This window comes from Polistes fuscatus, unplaced genomic scaffold (assembly GCF_010416935.1).
Source record: "Polistes fuscatus isolate 324 unplaced genomic scaffold, CU_Pfus_HIC Scaffold3, whole genome shotgun sequence".
Classification (NCBI taxonomy): domain Eukaryota; kingdom Metazoa; phylum Arthropoda; class Insecta; order Hymenoptera; family Vespidae; genus Polistes; species Polistes fuscatus.
Window position 1 is genome coordinate 8,224,508 of NW_025113107.1, and position 23,286 is coordinate 8,247,793.

Sequence of the window (23,286 nt, forward strand, 5' to 3'; positions counted from 1 at the left end):
AAAAAAAAAAAAAAAGAAAAAGAAAAAAAGAAGGATGAGAAAATATAATATTGTACTGTTTATCTAACGTTTACACACACACATTTTTTCTCGTACCATTCCGCGACGAACTATGAAAGAAATAAAAAAAGAAAAAAAATAGAAAAAAAAGGGGGAAAAAGAAATAATGAATAAAAAGAATTGAAAAAAAAAAAAATAAATAAATAAATAAATGAATTAATGAAAAAAAAATTAAGCGAACGTTTAAAAGAAATCATAGCGCTCTCTTGCGCATTTTCTTACGAAGAATTAAGATATAGGCAGGATGCAATAAGTATGCGAATAAAGTGTCTCGATGAGAAAGGGAACAGTTTCTTTTCTTATTTATGAATTATTCGTTCGTTTAAATGCGTACGAAGTATTCACAAATTTACAACATCGTCTGATATTCTTCTCTCTCTCTTCCCCTCCTTTAGAAATTATATACATACATATATACATATGTATTGTATATCCTGTATATTATCAATTTTGTTTTATTTATTTTTAAATTTCTAAAAATTTGTTTTAATTTGCTAAAGACTTAAAATTCTAATTCGATTCGAGATAATTAATTATATCTTTTTTTTCTCCTTCTCCTTCTTTATTTTTTTCTTCAGAAGGATTATGCAACTGTCGCGATATAATACTAATAAAATATAGTAAAAATAATTGTGTACGAAGTCTGTTATAAAACAGTTACCGTATATAAAAGCAGTACTTTACTATCTAAATGTTTTAAATGTTTCAAATGTTTACTATCTAAGTGTTTTACGTAAGGATTCCTTATTAATTAAATTATAAGTTTTTTTAAAAATATATTTTACATATATATATATACTTAAACTTTAACATTTCACTTAAATATGAATGACTGTGTGAAAACGATTATTTGATTAAAACAGTGAGTAAGTAAGTTACTCGAGTGAGCCACTATAGTGGCGCATCGACCTGGAAAAAATATTCGCAAAAGTCACTCTAGTGGCAAGCCGGCTAAGCACCATATCGGTAATAGTAGTGTTCTACCTTTATCTTATCTACCGTCGGTAACGGTAGTTTCCTACTTTTGAAATATATTGACATTCGATAATTGTAGTTTTTTGTTTTTACAAAACCGACCGTCGGTAATAGTAGATTTCTAACTTATTTACTGTACGTTGGTAATACTTTATATTAAGGTTACTGACAGTCAATATTATTAAAGTAAAAATTGCCATTAACAACGGTCGATATTTTAATAATAGGAACCTACTATTACCACTATAGTGGCTCACTACAATAGCTTACTTACTCATTGTTTGAATTAAATAATCGTCATCATAGTCATTCATATTTAAGTAAAATGTTAAAGTTTATGTATATATATATGTACAATATATTTTTAAGAAAAATTATAATTTAATCATTAAGGAATCTTTACGTAAAACATACGAACTCTTTTTATATACGGTTGATAATTTTAAAACATTTAGATAGTAAAGTAACTGCTTTTATATACTGTAACGTTCGGAAAGTCATATAAACAACTTTCAATAAAAGAACTTTTATAGATTACAACTTGCCAGTTTGAAGAAGAATTTCGAGGAAGACGATACACAGGACATATACTCCGAGTTTTTAGACAACAATAGACACTTCTATCGATTAATTAACAATTATTTTAATGCACTAATGCACTTTACTTATATTACAGGAACATTTTATTCTCGAAGTCATTACAGCGCATGAACGTTCAAATAATTACATAAAAATGATAAAAATTCTAAAATCAGAACGTTATAATTTTAAATTCTATTTATTAGGTAGATTATTACCGTTGCACACATGCGCAACGTTCGGAAAGTCATATAAACAATATTTAATAAAAGAATCAACATAGAGGACAAAGGCCCAGTCTGAAGGGGAATTTCGAGCAAAACGGTGCACCGATCATAGAATCCGAGCTTTTAGACAACAATAGACACTTCTATCGATTAATTAACAATTATTTTAATTCACTACTGCACTTCTTTGGTTTCGTCTATATCATACCGTAATAGTTTACTACTATTTCTATTTTTAGAAAATTATAGATAAGGACCTATTATTTTAATATATTCAATTAATTATTATTGAAGATAACATTATCAGAAAAAAAAGATTTTTAATATCATTTCAGTTAAATATATGCATGTATTCAATTATCTTTTTTTTCTTTAAAAAATGATACGTTTTAGTATAAAAAATCATTAATATATTTTGTTAGAGAAAATGCGACCAGTGATAAAAAACTGATAGGCATATCAGAGAAATAAAGAGGGAGAGAATCATGTTATTTTTTTGTTTGTATGCATGTTAATGTGGGTGTTCTTGAAGTTTATCAAAATTTCTTTGTCATTATTTGATATACCGTAGCCAAGCAAGAAACACGACAAAACGACAGGAATAAAAATCATTTCTGTCTCTCCTTGTTCGCGTCAGTGTTTCTGCATTTCTTGTAATTTTTGGTGAGAAAAAGGGAAAAATGTCGTTGATCGTCCAGTACGCAGTCGTTGCATTTTGGGAGAAATCCGGTTGCAAGATCGTCGCTGATTACTTAGTCGATCCTGAAGCAAATTGTCGAGAAATTGCTTTAACTACGATACAGGATATTAAGAGTCTTGAAAACGATAGGACCAGCCTCGATCGGGGCAAGTAAGCTCGCTATCCTCGATTTGATATCGGTGCGTTTTTGTGCTCGTTATTATCAAACCAATATTTGGATTTTTCTTATTGAATTTCATTTCAATTTTCTTTCGACCACTAACGTAATTATTTCGAGAATCAATTGAGACTAATTTAACTAATAGTCTTTTATATTAATGTTTTTATCGAATTGAAAATTTATAAAAAATGAATAAAAATAATTATCCGTTTAATTTTATATACACGTTTATTTGTATATATTATGTACAATATATTTAATTTTTGATTATTCGTGAAAATGTTTGAATATATCGGATTAATGAAAATCAATCGTTAGATATAAACGAGCCTTTCTTTTTACCTTTATTCTAATCAAAATCACATTGAAAAATACCATTTGTTATTATCTCCAGATATATAGTGCATGTACTGATCGGAGAACTTCATTATGCTTGCTTGACAATAAAACCAGAATCTTCATCGGCAGTATCTGAATTGGAATCCTGTTCTCAAATCTTTCTCGACAAACTAAGAAATATTTACAGAGAAGTACCAATATTAGCTGATCTATCGAGAGATCTAACTAATCTAGCTGTCATAGATCTTTCTAAACCACTTCAACAAATTATCGTAAGTATTACTTTGTCATTTATTAAATTTGTAATTATACGATGACTGTATTATTAAAAGTATCAAATGCTTAACACATAATAATTTGCATAAAATGTTATTCTACATATTCGTTTAATTAATTTCAATTAATTATTTGTAAATTAAATATAAAATATATTATTAACCGCGCGAAATATAATTTTATATTTATATTCATTTTAGGAGGAATACAATCAGCAGGAAATGAACATCGTACCAAGATTGGAAAATGAATTAGCCGAAGTGCGACGGATGTTAATGGACGGTGTTCAAAAATTGATAGACAGGGGTCAAAAGTTGGACGATCTACTTCGGAAGACTCAATCTTTACAAATCAAGGTAAACCAAATTTGTAGTCTTTTTTCTCAAATAGAACACATAGAGTAATAATATTATAACTTTATTGTTATATAGTATTGTTACTAGGAAATACGAAGCTTTCCTTAGTAGTAGTATTAAACTTGTTTTTAATCAAAAGAACAGCTCACGAATTATAATTTTTCACGTTATCGGTATTACAGACACGTACGATTCCATAGGTCACGACTTACTGACCGTCAAAGGTTTAGAATAATTCCTGATATCCTTTCACATATTTACTATTTACTTACAATAACATCTTACAATATCTCTTATTCATTCGCGGTAAAGAAAGATTGTGAGAAAACAAAATAAATGAATAGTATATTTTCTTAAATACTCAATTAAATTAACACATACTAAGATATAAACGTTAAACATTTATTATTGGGAATAAATTATTTTGAAAATATATTACTTTCTATTTTTAAGATGTTTTTGCATAATCTTTATTCGTCGTTAATTCATTTTATACTGGTTTAATTTATTTGGAAATAATCGATATACGATTTGTTGCAGTCGAGAAAAGATTTTCACGTAGCAACGAAGATATCACGAAAGAAGAACGTTTTCTTTGCGGTAACTGCAGCCACGTTTATGTTCATATCAACATCACTTTTTGTTTTCTTATTGTACATCGGTATTTTGTAAAAAAAAAAAAAAAGGAAAAAGTATGAGAAAATAAATCCATACGATGATATTAATAAATTATTTATTTAATTGCTCTTCACGTTCGACGCGAATCCGTTTATTATTCGTACAGTTTTAATTTAATTTTATTTTTTGCATTCATTTATAAAATTAATTCCAATAAAAAACTCACACATCTCACACGTCGATTTTAATATTGATAAATGTAATTATTTTATTATCGCAACTATACAACATGTTGTAAAAAAGATAATAAAGCTTGCGTGATAATAATAAATTGAAAATTGTGAAAAATACTTAAAAGTCATTTTTAGGTCTCTTGTTAACCCATTCTTTTATTTTTGGAATTGCAAGTACCTTCTCTTTGAGAGATTTTAGATTAGGATTATCCTTGGTAATATCTAACTCGCAAGCATTGTTAATTGAATCCGAAATAGCCACGAAGAATAAATCGGCGTAACTCAGCTAAGAAAAAAAAAAATTGTAAAAAATATTTTCTGTTCTGTATTGTGGAAGATATATATTAATATTTAAAAAAAAGAAAAAAATTAACTGATTTTTAAAACCACTTAAGAACTTTTGGCCCACAATCTGTATATTATTAAAAAAGAAATTCGTTATTAATAAAATAATGATAAAAATGGTTTTGATTTTTACCTGACCGCCATGTAAATAACCGCCATTATTACGAGCCAGTTCTTCTAATTTTTTCAAATAAAATGGTAAAATTGTAGACAAAACTTCTTCCTTTTTTTTGGCTTTTTCAACGGGATCAGTGCCTCTATAGAAAAGTGCTACTTCTATAAATAAATGAAGAAACGACAATTAGTTAATTAAATCCAAAAACAAAATATTGTAATATTTAATATAACAAAATTTAAAAATATTTAAATCTTACGTTTTCTGAGATCATGAAGCGCAGAGGCAATAGCATTGATCTGTAGATCGTCCAAGTCTGTTTTACCATTTAATTTATATTTTTTCGCTAAGTATTGACAAATTGGTATCGTTTGCGAATAAACTTTACCGTCGAATTCTAAAATTGGCATCTGACCGAATGGAGTATCTCCAAAAAGACAATAGAAAAATAAATTCATTATTTTAAGCTAAACAGTCATAAGCTATAATAGTATATTAAAAAAAAATATATATAATAATATTTTTAAATTTTATTTTAATAAAAACTCTAAGCACATACCTGGTTTATATTTCAACCATTCGTCGCGACCAATACGAATATCTTCAAATTTGGCGCCACCATAGCTTAGCAAGAATCTTATTGGCTCGCCCAAGCCCATTACATCAAAATAAGATAATTTGTAGTGCACCATTATTGGATCAATAAAATATTTATCTTTATCTTTATAAATATTCCAAGAGATATTATTATTATTATTTAATAATTATTAATTAAATAATACTTTTTACTATTATAGTTAAGTACTAGCAATATTGAACAAGAACGATACTATCCAATTGAAGATCCAATCGATACTGACTACTAGTGTTGAACAATCTTACGCAAGAATTTCACGTTTTCCCCCTCCTCGTTAAACAAACTTCACTCCATCTCTTTCTAACAGCATACAGCAAAACCGGTCATCGTAACTTTGCACGAACCTTGGTTCATGTACTTTCACTTTTTGATGTATTAGGTTGTCCCATAAGTTTCTTCTTTTTTCTGATGCGACTTCTCAATAGACGATATTTATTGTTTAAGGTTGATTTACGGTGTTATATATGAACCGTTCTGCTCTATTATCTGGGACAACCTAATATTATAACAAAGATGAGACAATATCGAATTGGATCTTATTTTTAATTAAATTTCCTCTTTATCTTTTCGTTTATATATATATATATATATATATATCTTATCGTTTATAATTTATGTTATCGTAATTATTCGATTTTTTATTATCTTAACTTTATATATTGAACTTTTTCGTATTGATTCGAATTGATCGTGTTGATCAATATATATAATATATTAAATATTATTAAAATATAATTTATATAAAGTATAGAATATGTTTTGTTTTAATATACATATACAAATTATTTAAACACTAATATTTTTGTGAATAAATAAATATATTCTCATGGTGTAAAATATCCTTGAATACGTTAGTAGATAACAATAAATCAACTTGATAACTTTTTCTGAATAACCTCTTTCATTCGAATTAATTATCGTTAGTAATATAAAATATAAAACCTCGTGGATGATATTGAAATAAACAAAAGCGTTACTGTCAAATATCGATTATGTTTAATCGATCAAACATCATCAATTCCTTAAGATAGTAGTATAAAGAAAGTTTTGTTTCGACAATCGTAATGATAACTAAACGATACCTTTTTTTATTTTTAATAACCTTCAAGATAGTACTTAGTCGAGAAAAAATATTCAATAAAAATGAAAATGAATTCAAACGCGCGGACAATGGTCGTTTGTCCAAGGATATTGTACCAAAAAAATATATCATAGCAGCATCACCGGATTTTATTGAGGACAGATTTTATGGTGCTATACAAATTGATTTACGAATAATGAAGGTAACATTTCGATCTTTTACATTTCGATTAATTGAATCGAATTGTCACTTCCAATATGTCTGACTCAAACTCTTCTTTCCCGCATTTTTTGAAATTAACATTTATATAGCTTTATATTTAAAAAATGTAACTATTACATCGAGTAAATTGTATAAAAGTGATCGAATTGTGTTACTTTCAATACATTTGACCTCTTTCCATTCCTATTTTCTAGATTAAAGATTTTATAGCATTACATTCAAAGAATTTAACTATTACATCAACTAAATTGTATAAATTGATCAGCCTTATAACGAAATTTCAATCGATGCTATTTATCTTAGCGAAGAATATGAAATGATAGTGATCGAAACTACAAATCCTTTATCACCTGATAATTATCTTTTGAGAATGAATTACAGTGGTACATTGAACAATAAAATTAATGGCTTTTATTTGAGCAGTTACATGGTGAATTCTGAAAATGATCGTATCAGGTTATTTCAATGATTTTTATATTTCTTTTTTTTTTGTATAGTTAATATTTTATAATATTCTTCTTTCTTTGTTTTTTATTTTGTTGCCGGCTTATTTATCTCACAGAAAATTGGCGGTCACACAATTCGAGCCAACATATGCAAGAAGAGCTTTTCCTTGTTTCGATGAGCCATCTTTTAAGTCTATTTTTCATATTCGTATCGTTCACGATGAAAAATCAAATTATCATGCTTTATCTAACATGCCAAGTATAGTAAGTAAAAAATTCTATCAGTCTATTCTTATTTTATAAAGTTTATAAAATACTAAAAATCTACAATATACAAAAATTAGATATAAAAGATATAATTCTTTTTTCGAAATTTATTTGTAAAAAGTCGATAAAGCAGATGATAAAAATGATTTAATGATAACTATTTTTGCTCCAACTCTACCGATGTCGACATACTTGGTAGCTTTTCTGATAAGTGATTTCGAATGTTTAACTTCAAGCGCAGATTCTTTAAATGGAACTAGAATACCACTAAGTGTTTGCGTTAGATCGGATTACAAAAATAAAGTTCAATTTGCTTTGAATATTGCTGCACAAGCTATCGAATATTATTCGAATATTTTGAACATCGATTATGCTCTTCCAAAATTAGGTACAGCATTAGTTAATCGAACAATGTAATTCATATTAATATACATTTTCTTTCAATATTTTATATATAGAGAATTAATTTTTGTTATGAAAAAATGTTTCCATCGATAAGTGGCGTTAGTAATCCCATTATCGACTAAGTATAAAGTGTTGCATATTTTCAGGCGTTAATTAAATACGAAAATTTAAGAATACATAATACTGACAAAAATAAAAGAATTTTTCGATATCGTAATTAGTTTTAAAAATATTCCTTGGCTGAATTATTCTCGACACTGTAGTCGTGGCAATAATTTATATTGATTATGTGTTTGGAAGCTTAATATTAATAGTTATTCATTTTCTCTATTTTTACTCTCCTATAATACTATTAATACATAATATTATTTCACAATTCAATATTATTACTGTTTGATTTTATATCAGTATCCTTTTTATTACATTATAACAATAATAATAAAGAATCATAAAAAAAAAAAATACATATATATATACAAATAATACTTAAATTACTTTCATAATAATCAACTCACGCATTATACATATGTATTATATAATAAAATGCATACGTATTAAAAGATAATTGATCAAAATTTTGCAGATCTTGTTGGAATACCGGATTTTACAGCTGGTGCAATGGAAAATTGGGGTTTGGTAACGTTTCGTGAAACCGAATTGTTATACAGCGAGGAACATAGTTCCTGTGAAAATATAAAAAGCGTTGCTCTCGCGGTTACCCATGAATTAGCACACATGTGGTTTGGAAATCTAGTTACTATGAAATTGTGGAACGATCTTTGGCTCAACGAAGGCTTCGCAACATACATGGAACACGTTGCAGTCGATTTTATTTTTCCCGAGTGGTATCAGGTCTTGTATATTATCAAATTAAAAAAGAAAACTACGTCAACAAAATTATAAATAATTAAATTATTAATTATTAATTGTAGTGTAATTATGATAGTTTTTTTTAGATGCAAACATTTCCGGTGAATACCAAATATACGTCAATGATCTACGACATGAAAAAAACGCACATCCAATAATAAATCATTTGGAAGCTTCCGACGAGATATACCAAATGTTTGATCGTATTTCTTATCAAAAAGTACGCTAACATTTTATATATTGTCCTATTATATAATTAATAACATTATTTATTTTTTACAATATCGTAATATTTGCCAATATTTATTTCTAAACAAAAAGTACTTTGTATAATATTTAATTTTTTTTTGTTTTTTTTTTTTAATCAGAGTGTTGCAGTGATCAACATGTTAGAAAACGCAATGGGAAACGTTAAATTCATTTCTGAAATTAGAAATTATTTACAAAAGTATCAATTTTCTAATGCTGAATCAAAAGAACTTTTTGAACATTTTAACGAGGAAAATCACAATTTCGTTAACCTAATCGATGTTTTAAACCGATGGACGAGATTAACTGGATTTCCTGTTATTAATGTACAACAGAAAAACAAATTAGTCAAATTATCTCAGCAACGATACGTCATTGATAAAACACAAGATGATTCATTCAAGTAAGTAAGATAAACGATGATTTTCGTTTTTATCAATTATTGTTCTATATAATAGTTTATTTGCAATAACAGGGAAAGCTGGGATATTCCTTTAAAATACATAACGAGTCGACAAGAAGATGGTATCAAGATTGCTTGGTTCCCAGCAAATTATTCTTGCGGCAAGTTTCTATTTTCTTTTTCTTTCCGATTTAACAATATGCAATTTCTCGATCCCATTTTAATTGATCCAAACAATTTTCAAATCAATAAATATTGTCGGCTTCAACAAAGTTGACCTTAAGATTTATCACTAAATAGACAAAATAATAAATCTCATAACATTTGGATCGATTAAAATGATTGATTCATCCTAAAAATGTATTGATAAAAACTACAAATCCTTTTTAATATACGTGCAGTTGAATTGGTCCTAGAAAAACCAATAAATTGGGTTAAATTGAATCATAATTCGGTTGGTTATTACATTGTTAATTACACAAAGGATAATTGGAAAATGTTCACTAATTTGTTATTGACAGATATTCAAGTAAAGTCCACACACACATGCACTCTAAAAATTCTATTGATTTAAATATATAATTAATAACAAAAATATGCTTTAATAATTTGTTTTCATAATCTGATGAATAGGTTCTGGATCCAATAAATCGTGCCGATTTGTTGCACGATGCATTTATTTTAGGTGATAATAAAGATCTGTTTTATCATATTGTTTTAAACATGACCACTTATCTAAAAAACGAAAATACTGTTCAACCTTGGATAGTTGCTGGTCAATGGATCAATCGAGTTAACAAATTACTTCATTCAACTAATTTGTATCGTCTATTTCAAGTACAATTCTATTTATTAAATTTTATTATATATTACATACGTATGTGGGTCGAAAAGTTTTAAGCCTGACATACAAGCAATTTTGCTTTTTTATCGAGCTTACTTTTTTATTTTTCGACATGATTTCAAAACTTTTAAAAAAGACTTTTCAACCCATTCTGTTAAACGTATAATAAAAATTGAAGGGAGGGATATTGACCTTTTTATTTTATTTTTTTTATTTTCTTTCTCACCGTTATAACAAATATTTATGTAAAATTATGTGATTTGATTTTTCTTTGTCATTTCATATAAAAAAATATAATTTCTTTTTTAATATTATTATTATTGAAATCTAATTAATAAGATAACGTATTTGTCGCAGTACTATATACAACGTTTGATTGAAAAAATGTATCAACAAGTGGGATGGAACGTGAGCGAGAAAGAGGAATTACCACACAGGTAGAAAATCGATACAAAATTTAATAGTATTATTATTTCTCTTATATTTGATCGTACGAGAAATCTTCCTAATCTCACGATCGATTTTTCGAGAGAATTACGGGTACTTATACTGAAGATAGCATGCGGTGTAAAATTCGATCATTGCTTGGACACAGCTACTGTGAAGCTTAAAAAATTTGTTGAAAGTAATGGCACACAAAAATTACATCCTGATGTTCGTCTCCTCGTTTAATTTTTCGGTTAGTTATCTTAAGTAATATACACAAAAATTTTACTTTAATACATGTATTAGATTAGCTCATAATTCATACGCTTGTGCTGCCTGTTATTTATTTAAAAAAATAACCCACGAACTTATTGGCCACAAATATTTTTCTAATTGAAATAATTCATATATTTATTTATTTATTTATTTATATATCAAGGTCTCTTTGTGCCAAGTAATGCAGCTGAATCAATATTTGAAAAAATGTGGGAATTCTTTTTAAGAGAAACAAACGTACAAGAGAAAAAAAGACTTTTAATAAGATTAGCAGCTGTTAAAAACAAAGATATTCTCGCTAAGTATGTATGTGTGTGTGTGTGTGTGCTATGTATTTCTAAATAAAATTAAACAATAATTATATATATAAAATTATCTTGATGTGTTTTGTAGATATCTCCAAAAAATACAAGATAAGAAAGTAGTTCGTAGACAAGATTTTTTTGAAATTATTAGTAATATCGCTTTAAATCCAATGGGTCTTGATAGAGTCTGGGATTTTTTTAGGTAAAATATATCATTTATTATAAAAAGATATATTTTTAGCATCAAGATTATATATAACTTTTATATATAAATTTAAAAAAAAGATATAATTAGCATCAAAATTATAGACAAATTGTACATATAAAGAAAAAACAAATATAATTAGCCACATGATTAACACAAATCTTAAATATGAGTAAAAACAAAATATGACATATACAATTTTTTTATAGAAATCATGGGAAAATTTAATTGAAAAATTCGCACTAAACGATCATGTTATGGATGCAATTATTGGAGCAACTGTCTCTTCATTTAAAGATTTCTATACAATTGTACATATAACATAAAAACCAAACTTTAATTAGCCACATGATTAACACAAATCTTAAATTGAGTAAAAACAAAATATGACATATACAATTTTTTTATAGAAATCATTGGGAAAATTTAATTGAAAAATTCGCACTAAACGATCATGTTGTGGATGCAATTATTGGAGCAACTGTCTCTTCATTTAAAGATGAACAGAAATTAAAAGAAGAATTTTCTTTAACGATTCGATTAAAAATTGGATCTACTTTTATCTAATACATTAATTTCAGGTTGAAGATTTTTTTAATAAATATCCAAAAATGGACCAAGTACGCACACAAAAAAAAAATGTGATCGAAGAATAAAAAGTAACATCAATGGTTAAATGCAAACTATGGCAATTCGAATAATGGTTGAACGAAGATGGAGTCATCTCCATAGAGCTTTTATTTAAATATAGTATATACGTAAGTAGAACAAAGTTTAAGCCAATTCTTTTCTAAGTTTGAAATTACGTCAAAAAATAAAAGAAGTAGTTTGATAACAAAAACTGTTTTAATATTAGGCTTAAAACTTTTCATCCACACTCGTACATTTTTCATCATTCGTTGGCTTAATTTTTCTTTTAAACTATGCTTTATATGTTCTGAATGCATTTAGATGGATTGAAAAGTTCTGAGCCTCGCATAGAAATAATTTTTTTATCACTCTTTTATTTAAACAAAAAAAAAATAATAAGTCTTTTTTGTTGAGGCTCAAATGTTTCAACCTACTTTCGTTTATGTACAATCCTTATATTAAAAAATATATTTTATATACAATTTATCAATATTTGAAAATTACCATCTCAGATAATTTTAAAGTTAAAGCAAAAAGTGTTCTGATATTTATAAGATGAATGTAAAATATATATTACATATCAGCTGTACTCCACCTATATGCTTCCTCTTGTAATGCTGTTTTTGCATTCTGCGCATCAAACCATTTCTTTTCGTATCCATTACTTCTATCAACTCCATCCCAACGATGACCAGGTTTTATTCCAAAACGATTGGGCATATAAGATCCCTGATATCGTAGTTCATCTGGTTTGATTTTTCCTTCCTTTATTTTTTTGTTCCTAATATATTCTAACATTGGATCACCTTCTTTTTCTTGTTCCCTAAGCGCTTTGTCTAAATCAGCATCATCGACATATCTTGCCAATGGTTTGCTTACTTCATGAAGATAGTTCTTGAATGTTTCTTCTCTATCTTCTATTTGTTTCAATCTGAAGAGAGATAGAAATTATATATTCAGAAATATTATTTTAATTAATTATATATTATTTATATAGGTTATATGTAGATATATAGATTTAAAAAGAAAAAAAAAAAGATCTTACCCTCTACCCCAATTGTCATATTTTTCATTCAATTCCTCTTGCCGCTTTTGTTTTTCTTGCTCTACAGCAGCTTCAGCTTCTAAATCTCGTCTTCTACTCTGTTTCTTCACGCAAAGACTTTGCATCTTGCAAACCAGCGCTCATGCCACTTAATGTTTTCTTCATTTTTATATCATGCGTTGTATTTTCACGACTTGACGACTCATTTCCATCAGGTTGATCGTCCCATCTTGAAGAGTTTCTGCGACGTTTATGACTGTCATAGTCTTTTTTACTTTTTTTAGAATGTCTTGATGTGGATCGATCACTCTTTTTACTTTTTCTAGATGGATTCAAATCTGAATCATTGGCCTTCCTACTTTTTCTATGTGGACTCAAATTCGAATTATTGCTTCTCCTATTTCTTCTGGGTGGACTCAAATCCGAATCACTGTCCTTCTTATTTCTTCTAGGTGGACTCAAATCCGAATCATAGTCCTTCTTATTTCTTCTAGGTGGACTTAGATCCGAATCATTATTTTTCTTATTTCTTCTAGGTGGACTCAAATCCGAATCATAGTCCTTCTTATTTCTTCTAGGTGGATTCAGATACGAATCAGAAATCTTCTTACTTTTTTTAAGTACACTCAAATCAGAATTAGGAATTTTAGATTCTTTTTCCTTTTCACGCGATATAACAGAATCATTCTGTTTAAATCGCAATTCTCCATCTTCATTATCGGCTATAATTTTCCACTTTCTTTTATCAGAAAAATCAATTGGTCCACGTTCATCAATTATTCCAGCTATTTGAGGCGCATCTTCTCCGTTGATGAATATATCAAATTCACCATCTTCGATGGGCCTTAGTTTATTTAAGTCAATATCGTCATCAATGATCTTAACTCTGTAAAACATAAATTATCTAATTATAGAATTAAATATAAAGTATAAAGTCTTTGAATGATATTACAAATTAGAAAATTCATTGTTTCAGTAAACAAACTTAGGTGCATCTAATTCTTGTAAATTTTATGTATGTTTATCCAATATATTATTTTTGTAAAATCAGTGAACTTAGTTTAAAACTTAATAAATTATTCGGTATACGTTTATAAATTGGTGAAGACTTTTTAATGAGTGATGAAATAATATTTTTTATACTTAAAATAAAAAAGAAAACAAGTTGGTATTATTGCTGGAATCATTGAAATGGGTTAGGAAAAATGTAAACTTACGTTTTTGGACCAATTTTTAGCTTCTTTTTCTTCTTTTTTTCTTCTCCATGTCCAGAAGATAAATATTTCTTCAAATATTCTTTCTGACTTATAGATTTATCCATAATAAAATAAATTATTATAAAATTATAATACCTAACCACAAACGCATCTAGTACTTGCAACGATTCGTGGACTAACAGATGTAGCTCCCGTATAGAATTCTACGCTAGGTCAAAGAATATAGAAGTACATAGAAGCTCACAAGTCCACTTTTTGAGTAACTAAAATTATCTTAGTTAGTACCGGGACCACTAGTGGGCGAAAGTAAGTACTTAACTCGATGACGGTACAATACTATCAAAGAATGCATTTATGAATAAAAAAATTCCTAATCAAATTTGTAACTATCGTTTTAAATATGAAATCTTACTTACTGGCTATCCAAAATAAATGTTCTATTTTAATTTCATTACAGTACACAAATATAGTACGTATAAATAATATTTCAATGTTTATCAATTATTATACCATTTATTATTACAAAAAATAACTTATGCATCTTAGAAATACCCACTCGTCAAATTCATTTTATTCTGAATGATAAAGCTTTTTATTGTACTGTTTTATGCACACATTTACGGAAATCAGAGAAAATTAATGTATTATTAATATTGACGAAGTCCTCCACGTCTAATAGCAGGTTGCATCATTCTATTGGGTGGCGTTATAGATATATCCAAATAATCACCTATAGTAAACCTGTAATTACATTGCAAATACAATGAATATTAAAATTCTATCCACATTTTTGAAATTGTATTCCACTAACAAAGGCTTAATATTAAATATATTATTAACAATATTGTATAATCATTCTTAGCATATAAATTTGTTGTTATTCTTTAATTGCATTTAAATATATAATCAAGTAATTAATACACACCGTGCTTGTGCAAGTGTTTTATTATCATCAGCTCCTTTCTGACCTGAACATGTAACACCAATCTCCCTCATTCTATAACCAGAATTTCTTAACTCCGGAGTAACTAAAGAAAAATCAAAATATGTTCCTTTACTTCGTGCATCCGGATTAACTTCCTTAACAAGACCGGTAATTTCTCGTAGAGTAGCATCCATCCTTTTGTTAAATGTAAAATATAAATTATACAAAATATACGCAAATACAAGTAATAAGAGTTAGTACGAAGCATATATTTTTGCAAAGAAACTAAATGATTCAGATGAATCAGATATAAATGTTAGAATATATTTATCATCTTAACTTTACCAAGTATATATCTGAAGTTCATTGGATGGTACATTTCCTCTACTGTATTCCATAATATTATGATGTCGTCCAGTATTGCAAAAGACTCGGAGTAAAAGCGGACATGTCTGAAAAAACAAATAATAAAAACAAATATAACTTAAAATTCATTCAGATTACAAAGATTAATTTAGAAGACAAAGGTTATGAAATTTATCTTAAAAATATTAAATAATAATTTTTATAATCTTTAGATTTAGGTTATATCTAAAAGAAAGAAACATAATTTTATAACCTCATACAACTTTAAAATCATTCAAATTGTAAGAAACGATTTAGAAATCAGAGATTAATAAATTTATGAAAAAATATTAAAAATATATTCATAAAAACATTTATATATAAATATGATCTCGATAATATATATATTGTTTACCTTTTCTCGATCCACTGGCTTTTCAGGAAGTTGTTTTTCATCGACCACCATGGATTCTAAGGCTGATGCCATATTTATTAAATTATTTTATAAAATAAAAATACTTATAACATTTGTTAATTAATAAAATAACTTCTTTAAATGCGTCAAGAAGCAAATTATATTCTAGTTCACTGATATTTAAAAAGATGGCGGAAATGATGTATCAAACTATTTCTTATTTATCCAATATGTACACTATATAATAAACTTCTAAAAAAATGAAGGTGGCCGTTATCTTGATATAAAATAAAGTAACAGTTAAAAAAATTATTAATACCTCTTTTAAGAAGAAAAAAAATTGATTCATTTTTATTCAAGAAATTGTTTAGTATACTCCTATTATTATATAAAAAGAATAGTTTATACTACTGATCGATAATCCAACAACAATAACAAAATTAATATCTTCTTTAAAATCCATACGATTGTCAAATAATAGCATATCTTTAAGAAAGCAATATTAAAACTTTATATATAGTAAAAATTATGGTTAAATATGCTATAAATTATAAGAAAATAGAAAAGTTCAGAGCTGGTTATAATAAAGTTTTACATCGTAAATGGTAAATAAATAATTTGTTTTATGTCATACATATATTTTTAAAAATAACATATTATATTTATTTAAAAAATGATACTTCTGAAAATAATATATATTACTTATTCAACGAATGATATTACAAAAAATAATATATTTTATTTCTTCGTAAAATTATATACTTTCGAAAATAAAATATTTTATTTGTTTAAAAAATGTTGAGGTTTTAAAGATAATTATTTTTCTTGTTCAAAAAGAAAAACTTTCAAAGAAATAATATATATATGTTAGTAATTACAAAATTTGTTTAAAATGTTGAGTGAAAAACGTTTTATTTGAAAGATACTTGTACTAAACTTTAGAACATTTAGCAAAGTATATTTTCAAATATTGCGAATTTAACTATAACATCGTTTTACATTATGTTATTCGTTTTCACAATTTAGTTTAAACTAAAGATTGTCAAACGTATAATATTTACTAAAAATTCAGTGTTATAGTATTCTCTATTTTATGCATTAGATTATTGTAATAAAATATTGTATTTAATTTATTAGAATAAAATATGATATTTTATTTACAATAAATATAAAAAAAAATTTTATTTAATATTTAAAATACTTTTTTATCTCAAATGCAAAGAAATAAATATTTGAAATAATATTTGATATATTATTTTCAGAAATATTTCCCGTCGCTTCCTGAATTTTTTTATTTTTACTTGTAATTTATGTAGAAAGCCACTATTTTTGTTCGGATTCGGAAAGAATTGTAGTTTTTCTTATTTTAAAAAGTATTACCAACATTACAGAGATAATAATTGCCAAATTTTCAAAATATATAAAAAAGAATTCTACTATCGTTGTTCCAAGCATCGTCGATTAAGATATAAAAAATTATTATATATAATGATTAAATGACAATAAATATAAGATTATAATTTTACGTGAAAAATTAATAATAAGATATATAGAATTAACTTACACTTAATGTTAATACAGCATAGTAAAATTTAAGAGAAGTTACAGAGTTGCCATTTTTCATAAACGGTTTATTTACCTAATTTCATCTATAAGAAAAATGACAATATTTACACTCCCTGCTTTATATTGTTTTAGTATGGTTGCTAAAACAATATAATCATGATTGCAATGAGAAAAAAATATCTTCTGATAAAAATCACTATACTTATAATATTACATTCCTTAGAAATCTGCCAAAACCTCTGTGCTCGTTTCATTTAATTCCTCTCTATAGTCGAGTTCTGAAGGTGGTGGAATGGATGGACAAAATTGTTCAATGGTCATATTGTACAAAGGAATATCCATGTTCTTACATTTTACATTATTTAGATCCTTATAATTAAAACGCATTATTTTGACGTATTCAAATACATATTTAGTATCGCAATTACATATAATTGGATTCCCACTTAAAGTAAATTCTTTAAAAGGACTAGTAGTAAAGTAACTCATCACGTTTTCATCTAATTTTGATATATTATTATTATGCATTTCTAATACCTATAAGAGGAAAAGAAAAAAACAGAAAAATTTGATAATTACTACTAATGAAAGAAAGAAAAAATAATAGAATAAAGAATAACTTACTGTGAGACTTTTTAATAATTTGTCGACCGTTATTTGAGAAATATTGTTATTAGATAACAATAAACCTGTTACGTTTAGTGGTTCCAAAGCTTCAATTGATGGTATCTCCGTTAAAAAATTCCCGGTTAGATTTAATATTAAAGGATAATTTCCCACGAAATTTAAATTTAACTGGTCTATCAAGAAAACAGACATATTTCTGTTTGAACAATCTAAAACTCGAGTTCTGTCGTAAGGTCTTATACTACAAGTACAACCAAATTGACAGTATTCTACAATTTCAAAGTAATCGTGTTCAAGACATTTATAGGTGGTATGATCCAGTTGATTAATTTTCGGCCCCTCCATTTCATTAGAGTGTTTACAAGTTAAATTATTTACCCTAATATCAATGTAATTATAAACAGTAATGGGCATATCATTGTTTAAATAACGCAAAAGATCATACAAGTTACAATCACATAATAACGGATTATATTGCACGAGGATTTCAACGTCACGTTTCTCAGTTTGACCAATTGCCAAGTTCTCGATATTTTTTAGCAGAATATTTCTTATTTTATTATATCTTAGATCAACTTGAATCTTTTTTGACGTTAAAATGAAGTTACTCGCCTATAAAAGAAAAAAAAGAAATAGAATCAAATACAAACGATTATTGAAGTCAAAATAATTGTTTTCTTTTTCGATCGTATCATTTTGATTTATTAAAATAATAATACTTTTATATATGTTTGAATAATAAAATTTGACAATTACCGATATGGTATTTATTTGGTTATGACTCAAATCTAATAATCTTAAGTTTAATTTATTCCTCGGCGAATAGGAAAAGAAATGTTGTATTTCATTATTCGATAAATACAATTCCTGTAGAAGATTATTATAAAAAAAAGGAGACTGTTTTATATTTGTATAGTTAAACTGTAGCTGATTAGAAGAGAACCTTGCAATGGTTAGATTTCTAATGGTAGATAAAGCCGCATATTCGATGTGTTTCAGTTGATTTCTTTCCATGTTTAGTTCAGTCAAAGATGTCAAACCTTCAAACAGATATCTAAAAAATATTCATATTTTAAAAAAAAAAAAATTGATGACAAATAAATCTTTTATAAATTGCATAATAATGTACCTTGATATAGAAACAAAACGATTGATGGACAAGTCGAGTAGTTTTAATTTTTTCAAATCTTTAAAAATTCCATCTGGAAGAGTATCAATCATGTTGTTATTAATTATGAGTTTTTCAACATATTGTAGTCCTCTAAAGATATTTTGGGGTAAAGTTTCAAGAATATTATAATTCAAGGAGATGAACTTTAATGATGATGAGCCCAAGAAAAGATTTTCTGTTAGATTTACTAATGCATTACTGCTCAAAATGACTTCTTCTAGTTCTTCTAAATTCGACAAAAAATAATCTGGCAGTTTTGGTATAGATATTTTGTTACGATAAAGTAATACTTGTCGTACTTTTTTATTTTTATGAAACAATTTTGGTGGAATAGAGAGAAATTTATTAAAAGATAAATCAATTATTTCTAATCTCTCTAATTTATGAAAAATTAATTCCGGTAATTTCCATAACGAATTTATTCCTAGGTTCAAATTTTTAATGATGATAGATTGTCAAATATTTTGACATCGAGTTCTACTAATTCATTTCCCATAAGGTTTAGTAACTCTAGAGACTGTAAGTCATCAAATAATCCAGGGACGAGCTCTTTCATATTATTTAGACGTAACTCAAGTCCCTTAAGATACGGTGTTGCTTCGAAAATATTCATTGGTAGTATAAGATTATTTACAGACATATCAAGATATTCCAATTTGTATAAATCACAAAACAAATCATATGAAATATTAGTTAAACCGTTATGGGATAAATTTAATTTTGTCACATTTGAAAATTCTTGAAGATGATCTCTTTTGAGTGTATCGTTAAGTTTTTTAAAAGATTGAAAGGTGAATGTATTTGTATCTTCGACTCCTAATTTTTTGACCAAATTTTTTAGTGTAGTTATGTTTGGCAATTCGCAATGTTTAAACTCCAGCGAATTAAGTATCTTCCCGGATTGTTCGCTCGTTAAATCAAAGTTTTCCCATCCGTCCATATATTTACAATCGATCTGGTAAAAATTTTCATTTAACTTCATTTAAAGAAAATAGAAAGTTTATTTATTAAACAACATATAAAATATTAGGTCCAGAAATATACTTTTTCATTTCGGACTATTTTTACGACATAGTAATAAATATTGCAATATAAATTTTGTTACAATTAAATTGATTTAAACCGAGTTATCATGAATTAGAAAGTTATAGAGTCTATACCTGCAAATCAGACCATGATTTAACGCCTACGTCTAACGTCGCACCGTATATTGAATTGTAAAAAACTCTTATGTCGTTTAAATCATTTACCAAGCATTGACAAGGTACATTCTTCTCACATGGATCAATATTAGCGTTGATTGTTGTAAAGATAAGGTAAAATATTATTAAGAATATGGTAGTCATTGTTTGTTACCAGTCCACTACAAAAGAAAAGAACTAATGTAAGATACTATAAGGAGAAACTGTGATAATTGCAATAAAACTTCCTTTAGTATTTATTGAAATTATATATAATAAAAACTTTGTAGGTAAAATTTTAAATTTAAATTCCGATAATTAAATGTGTTACAGTCATTTTAAGGAGACCAGATAACATGACCGATTAAAAAATATATTATATTTTAGTACCTAATAATAAGGTTCTATTTTATTGCAAAAAATCAATTATCCATGAGAAATGATAAAAGATTTAATGGGATACCCAACTGGGACGGTGCTTCTCAAATATTGCATATAAAATTTTATTTTTAATTAATAATTAAAATAATAAAATATCATTAAAGTAATAAAAGTTATAGAAATTTCCACAGATATAAAAATATAATATTTCTTTTCAAAATAACAATAACACAATGTTGTTAACTAAAAACTAAAAACTAAACTTTTAAAACTAAAATATAAACTGATCTTTTTACCAACAATGGTTCCACAATATATTTTTACACTCTTTAAAATTCTACGGTCCGAAAAAGTTTGAATACAACGACTTTTATACAATCTTTTGCATTTACATATTCTATATTTAGATTAAATTAAGAGAAGATGTGATGAAACGTTACCTATGCGTCTTATTTATTCGATAATTCATCTAATTGACTTCTTTGACCATTTTTATGTACTTACCTACGATCAGCGAAAAAAAGTGTTGGTTGACCGATTGTGTCAAGTTTTTGATATTATGATGTAGCTTCCATTACTTGCCTCAATGATGCTATTTCTTATTTGATGATTTCTTTTCTTCGATATTTGTAATTAATAAATAAAAATTATATTTCAAGTTTTATAAGCTTTTGAATAAAAAAACAAAAGACAGAATATTCACCAAGATGGAGAGATATTTAAGATTTAAATAGAAAGAGAGAAGAAGATAAAAGTGTCATTAAGATTAGAAGCTAATAGAAAAGTTGGTAATAATTTATATAATGATTAATTTAATACTTATTTTCATAACAATAAATAAAAGTATGTTACTCTTAGATAGATATAAGTAACATATGAAGTTAAACTAAATAGATTTTACAATAATAAAATTAAAAGACAAATAACGTCTTTTTGTTCTTTTCGATTTAAAATGTTAGGTCAAAGTAACGATTTTGCAAATACGTACCTACTTCTCTGTAAACACGAAGAACAATAGAGATAGGGAAATAATTTATACATATAGAAGTTGAAGTACATTTGCATAAAAACCTAAGCTTATGATACCTCGTGTTAAGTAATATCCCTGTTTATAGATTCGATACCTGTAAGCATCCAGTTATTCGAAAATCAAATATTTTTTGGTTGGAAATAACGACACGGTATACAAATAGATGTGCTTGATGAAAGCCTTACGAAATCAATCGAATAATCGCGAAAGGACCCGAATTCATGTAGAAATAAATAAATTACTATCTTTTTCATGGATATACAATAGAATGTAAAATTAATTTTCCTGAAAAATATTTTATTTTGATGACTAAAGTATAGGATCGTGAATAAAACAAAAAAAGAAACTTTTGTTTTTATACCGTTGTTCGATAATGTATTCTTCTCATCATTGCTTAAATAGCATTTGGTATTCTGCAGAATACCTACTTATTATGTACAATGCCTGGGATAAGTCCGTAACGAATCTTCTGTTTCCTACATTGTTCAAAAACGCCTGCCATTGTTAATAATGCCTACACAGTGTTCGTAATTCCTGATTTTCCAAATGGTCCATATCAACTCTACCCTAAAAAATACAACGGAGTCGTACAATGTATATTCTAGGCACAACTCTTTCAAATCAGTTGAACTGAAATAATATAGCACAATAATGAAAAGGCGCATTATAGTTTACATTTCCCATTTGAACTCTGATAATATATACAGATATATTTAAATAATATTTGTATATACATGTGTAAATATTTTTGGTAATCTTTTATCTTTCTAACAGGAAAAAATGTGTAATATCTTGGTATAAACTTAGATAATCGTTAAAAAACTATTAACATCGTTTGAAAGATTAAAAATTGATTTATTTTCATAAAATACAATTGTTTATTATACTCCTATGATTATATAAAAAGAATAGTTTATAATGGGAATCGATAATCCAACAACAATAACAAAATTAATATATTCTTTAGAATCCATACGATTTTTAAAAAATAGCATATCCTTATGAAAGCAATATTAGAACTTTGTATATATTAAAAATCATGGTTAAATATGCTATAAATCATACGAAAATAGCAAAGTTCAGAGCTGGTTATAATAAAGTTTTACATCGTAAATGGTATATAAATAATTTGTT

The 23,286-nt window shown here is 26.6% G+C and overlaps 6 protein-coding genes across 6 annotated transcripts; 2 read left to right on the forward strand and 4 right to left on the reverse strand.

Annotated features, from left to right (window-relative positions):
* The first annotated feature begins 2,198 nt into the window (after positions 1-2,198).
* On the forward strand, positions 2,199-4,344 carry LOC122519717. The gene is made up of 4 exons (XM_043639376.1): positions 2,199-2,691; positions 3,096-3,312; positions 3,517-3,672; positions 4,213-4,344. Exons 1-4 carry the CDS (start codon positions 2,522-2,524, stop codon positions 4,342-4,344), a joined length of 675 nt encoding a protein of 224 aa, XP_043495311.1. The 5' UTR covers positions 2,199-2,521.
* A 44-nt stretch (positions 4,345-4,388) lies between these two features.
* Positions 4,389-6,159, reverse strand: LOC122519718 (glutathione S-transferase-like). The gene is made up of 4 exons (XM_043639377.1): positions 5,543-6,159; positions 5,243-5,410; positions 5,002-5,144; positions 4,389-4,809 (listed from the first exon to the last, which is right to left on the reverse strand). The coding sequence occupies exons 1-4, from the start codon at positions 5,673-5,675 to the stop codon at positions 4,642-4,644; spliced, it is 612 nt and encodes a 203-aa protein (XP_043495312.1). The 5' UTR covers positions 5,676-6,159; the 3' UTR covers positions 4,389-4,641.
* Positions 6,160-6,684: 525 nt separating this feature from the next.
* Positions 6,685-10,463, forward strand: LOC122519304 (endoplasmic reticulum aminopeptidase 1-like). The gene is given in 11 exon segments (XM_043638671.1): positions 6,685-6,903; positions 7,189-7,379; positions 7,486-7,637; positions 7,758-8,024; positions 8,625-8,893; positions 8,998-9,049; positions 9,052-9,131; positions 9,280-9,563; positions 9,636-9,724; positions 9,965-10,092; positions 10,197-10,463. Coding segments are annotated over 11 exon segments (1,998 nt in total).
* Positions 10,464-12,603: 2,140 nt separating this feature from the next.
* Positions 12,604-14,913, reverse strand: LOC122519696 (BUD13 homolog). Its single transcript, XM_043639335.1, is given in 4 exon segments — positions 12,604-13,180; positions 13,295-13,390; positions 13,392-14,180; positions 14,512-14,913. Coding segments are annotated over 4 exon segments (1,347 nt in total). The 5' UTR covers positions 14,616-14,913; the 3' UTR covers positions 12,604-12,822.
* A 91-nt stretch (positions 14,914-15,004) lies between these two features.
* On the reverse strand, positions 15,005-16,387 carry LOC122519697 (histone deacetylase complex subunit SAP18). Its single transcript, XM_043639336.1, has 4 exons — positions 16,197-16,387; positions 15,782-15,888; positions 15,437-15,631; positions 15,005-15,252 (listed from the first exon to the last, which is right to left on the reverse strand). The coding sequence occupies exons 1-4, from the start codon at positions 16,266-16,268 to the stop codon at positions 15,159-15,161; spliced, it is 468 nt and encodes a 155-aa protein (XP_043495271.1). The 5' UTR covers positions 16,269-16,387; the 3' UTR covers positions 15,005-15,158.
* Positions 16,388-17,981: 1,594 nt separating this feature from the next.
* Positions 17,982-20,906, reverse strand: LOC122519309 (protein toll-like). The gene is made up of 6 exons (XM_043638679.1): positions 20,721-20,906; positions 20,128-20,515; positions 19,519-19,807; positions 19,146-19,443; positions 18,387-19,001; positions 17,982-18,299 (listed from the first exon to the last, which is right to left on the reverse strand). Exons 1-6 carry the CDS (start codon positions 20,904-20,906, stop codon positions 17,982-17,984), a joined length of 2,094 nt encoding a protein of 697 aa, XP_043494614.1.
* Between the last annotated feature and the right edge of the window lie 2,380 nt (positions 20,907-23,286).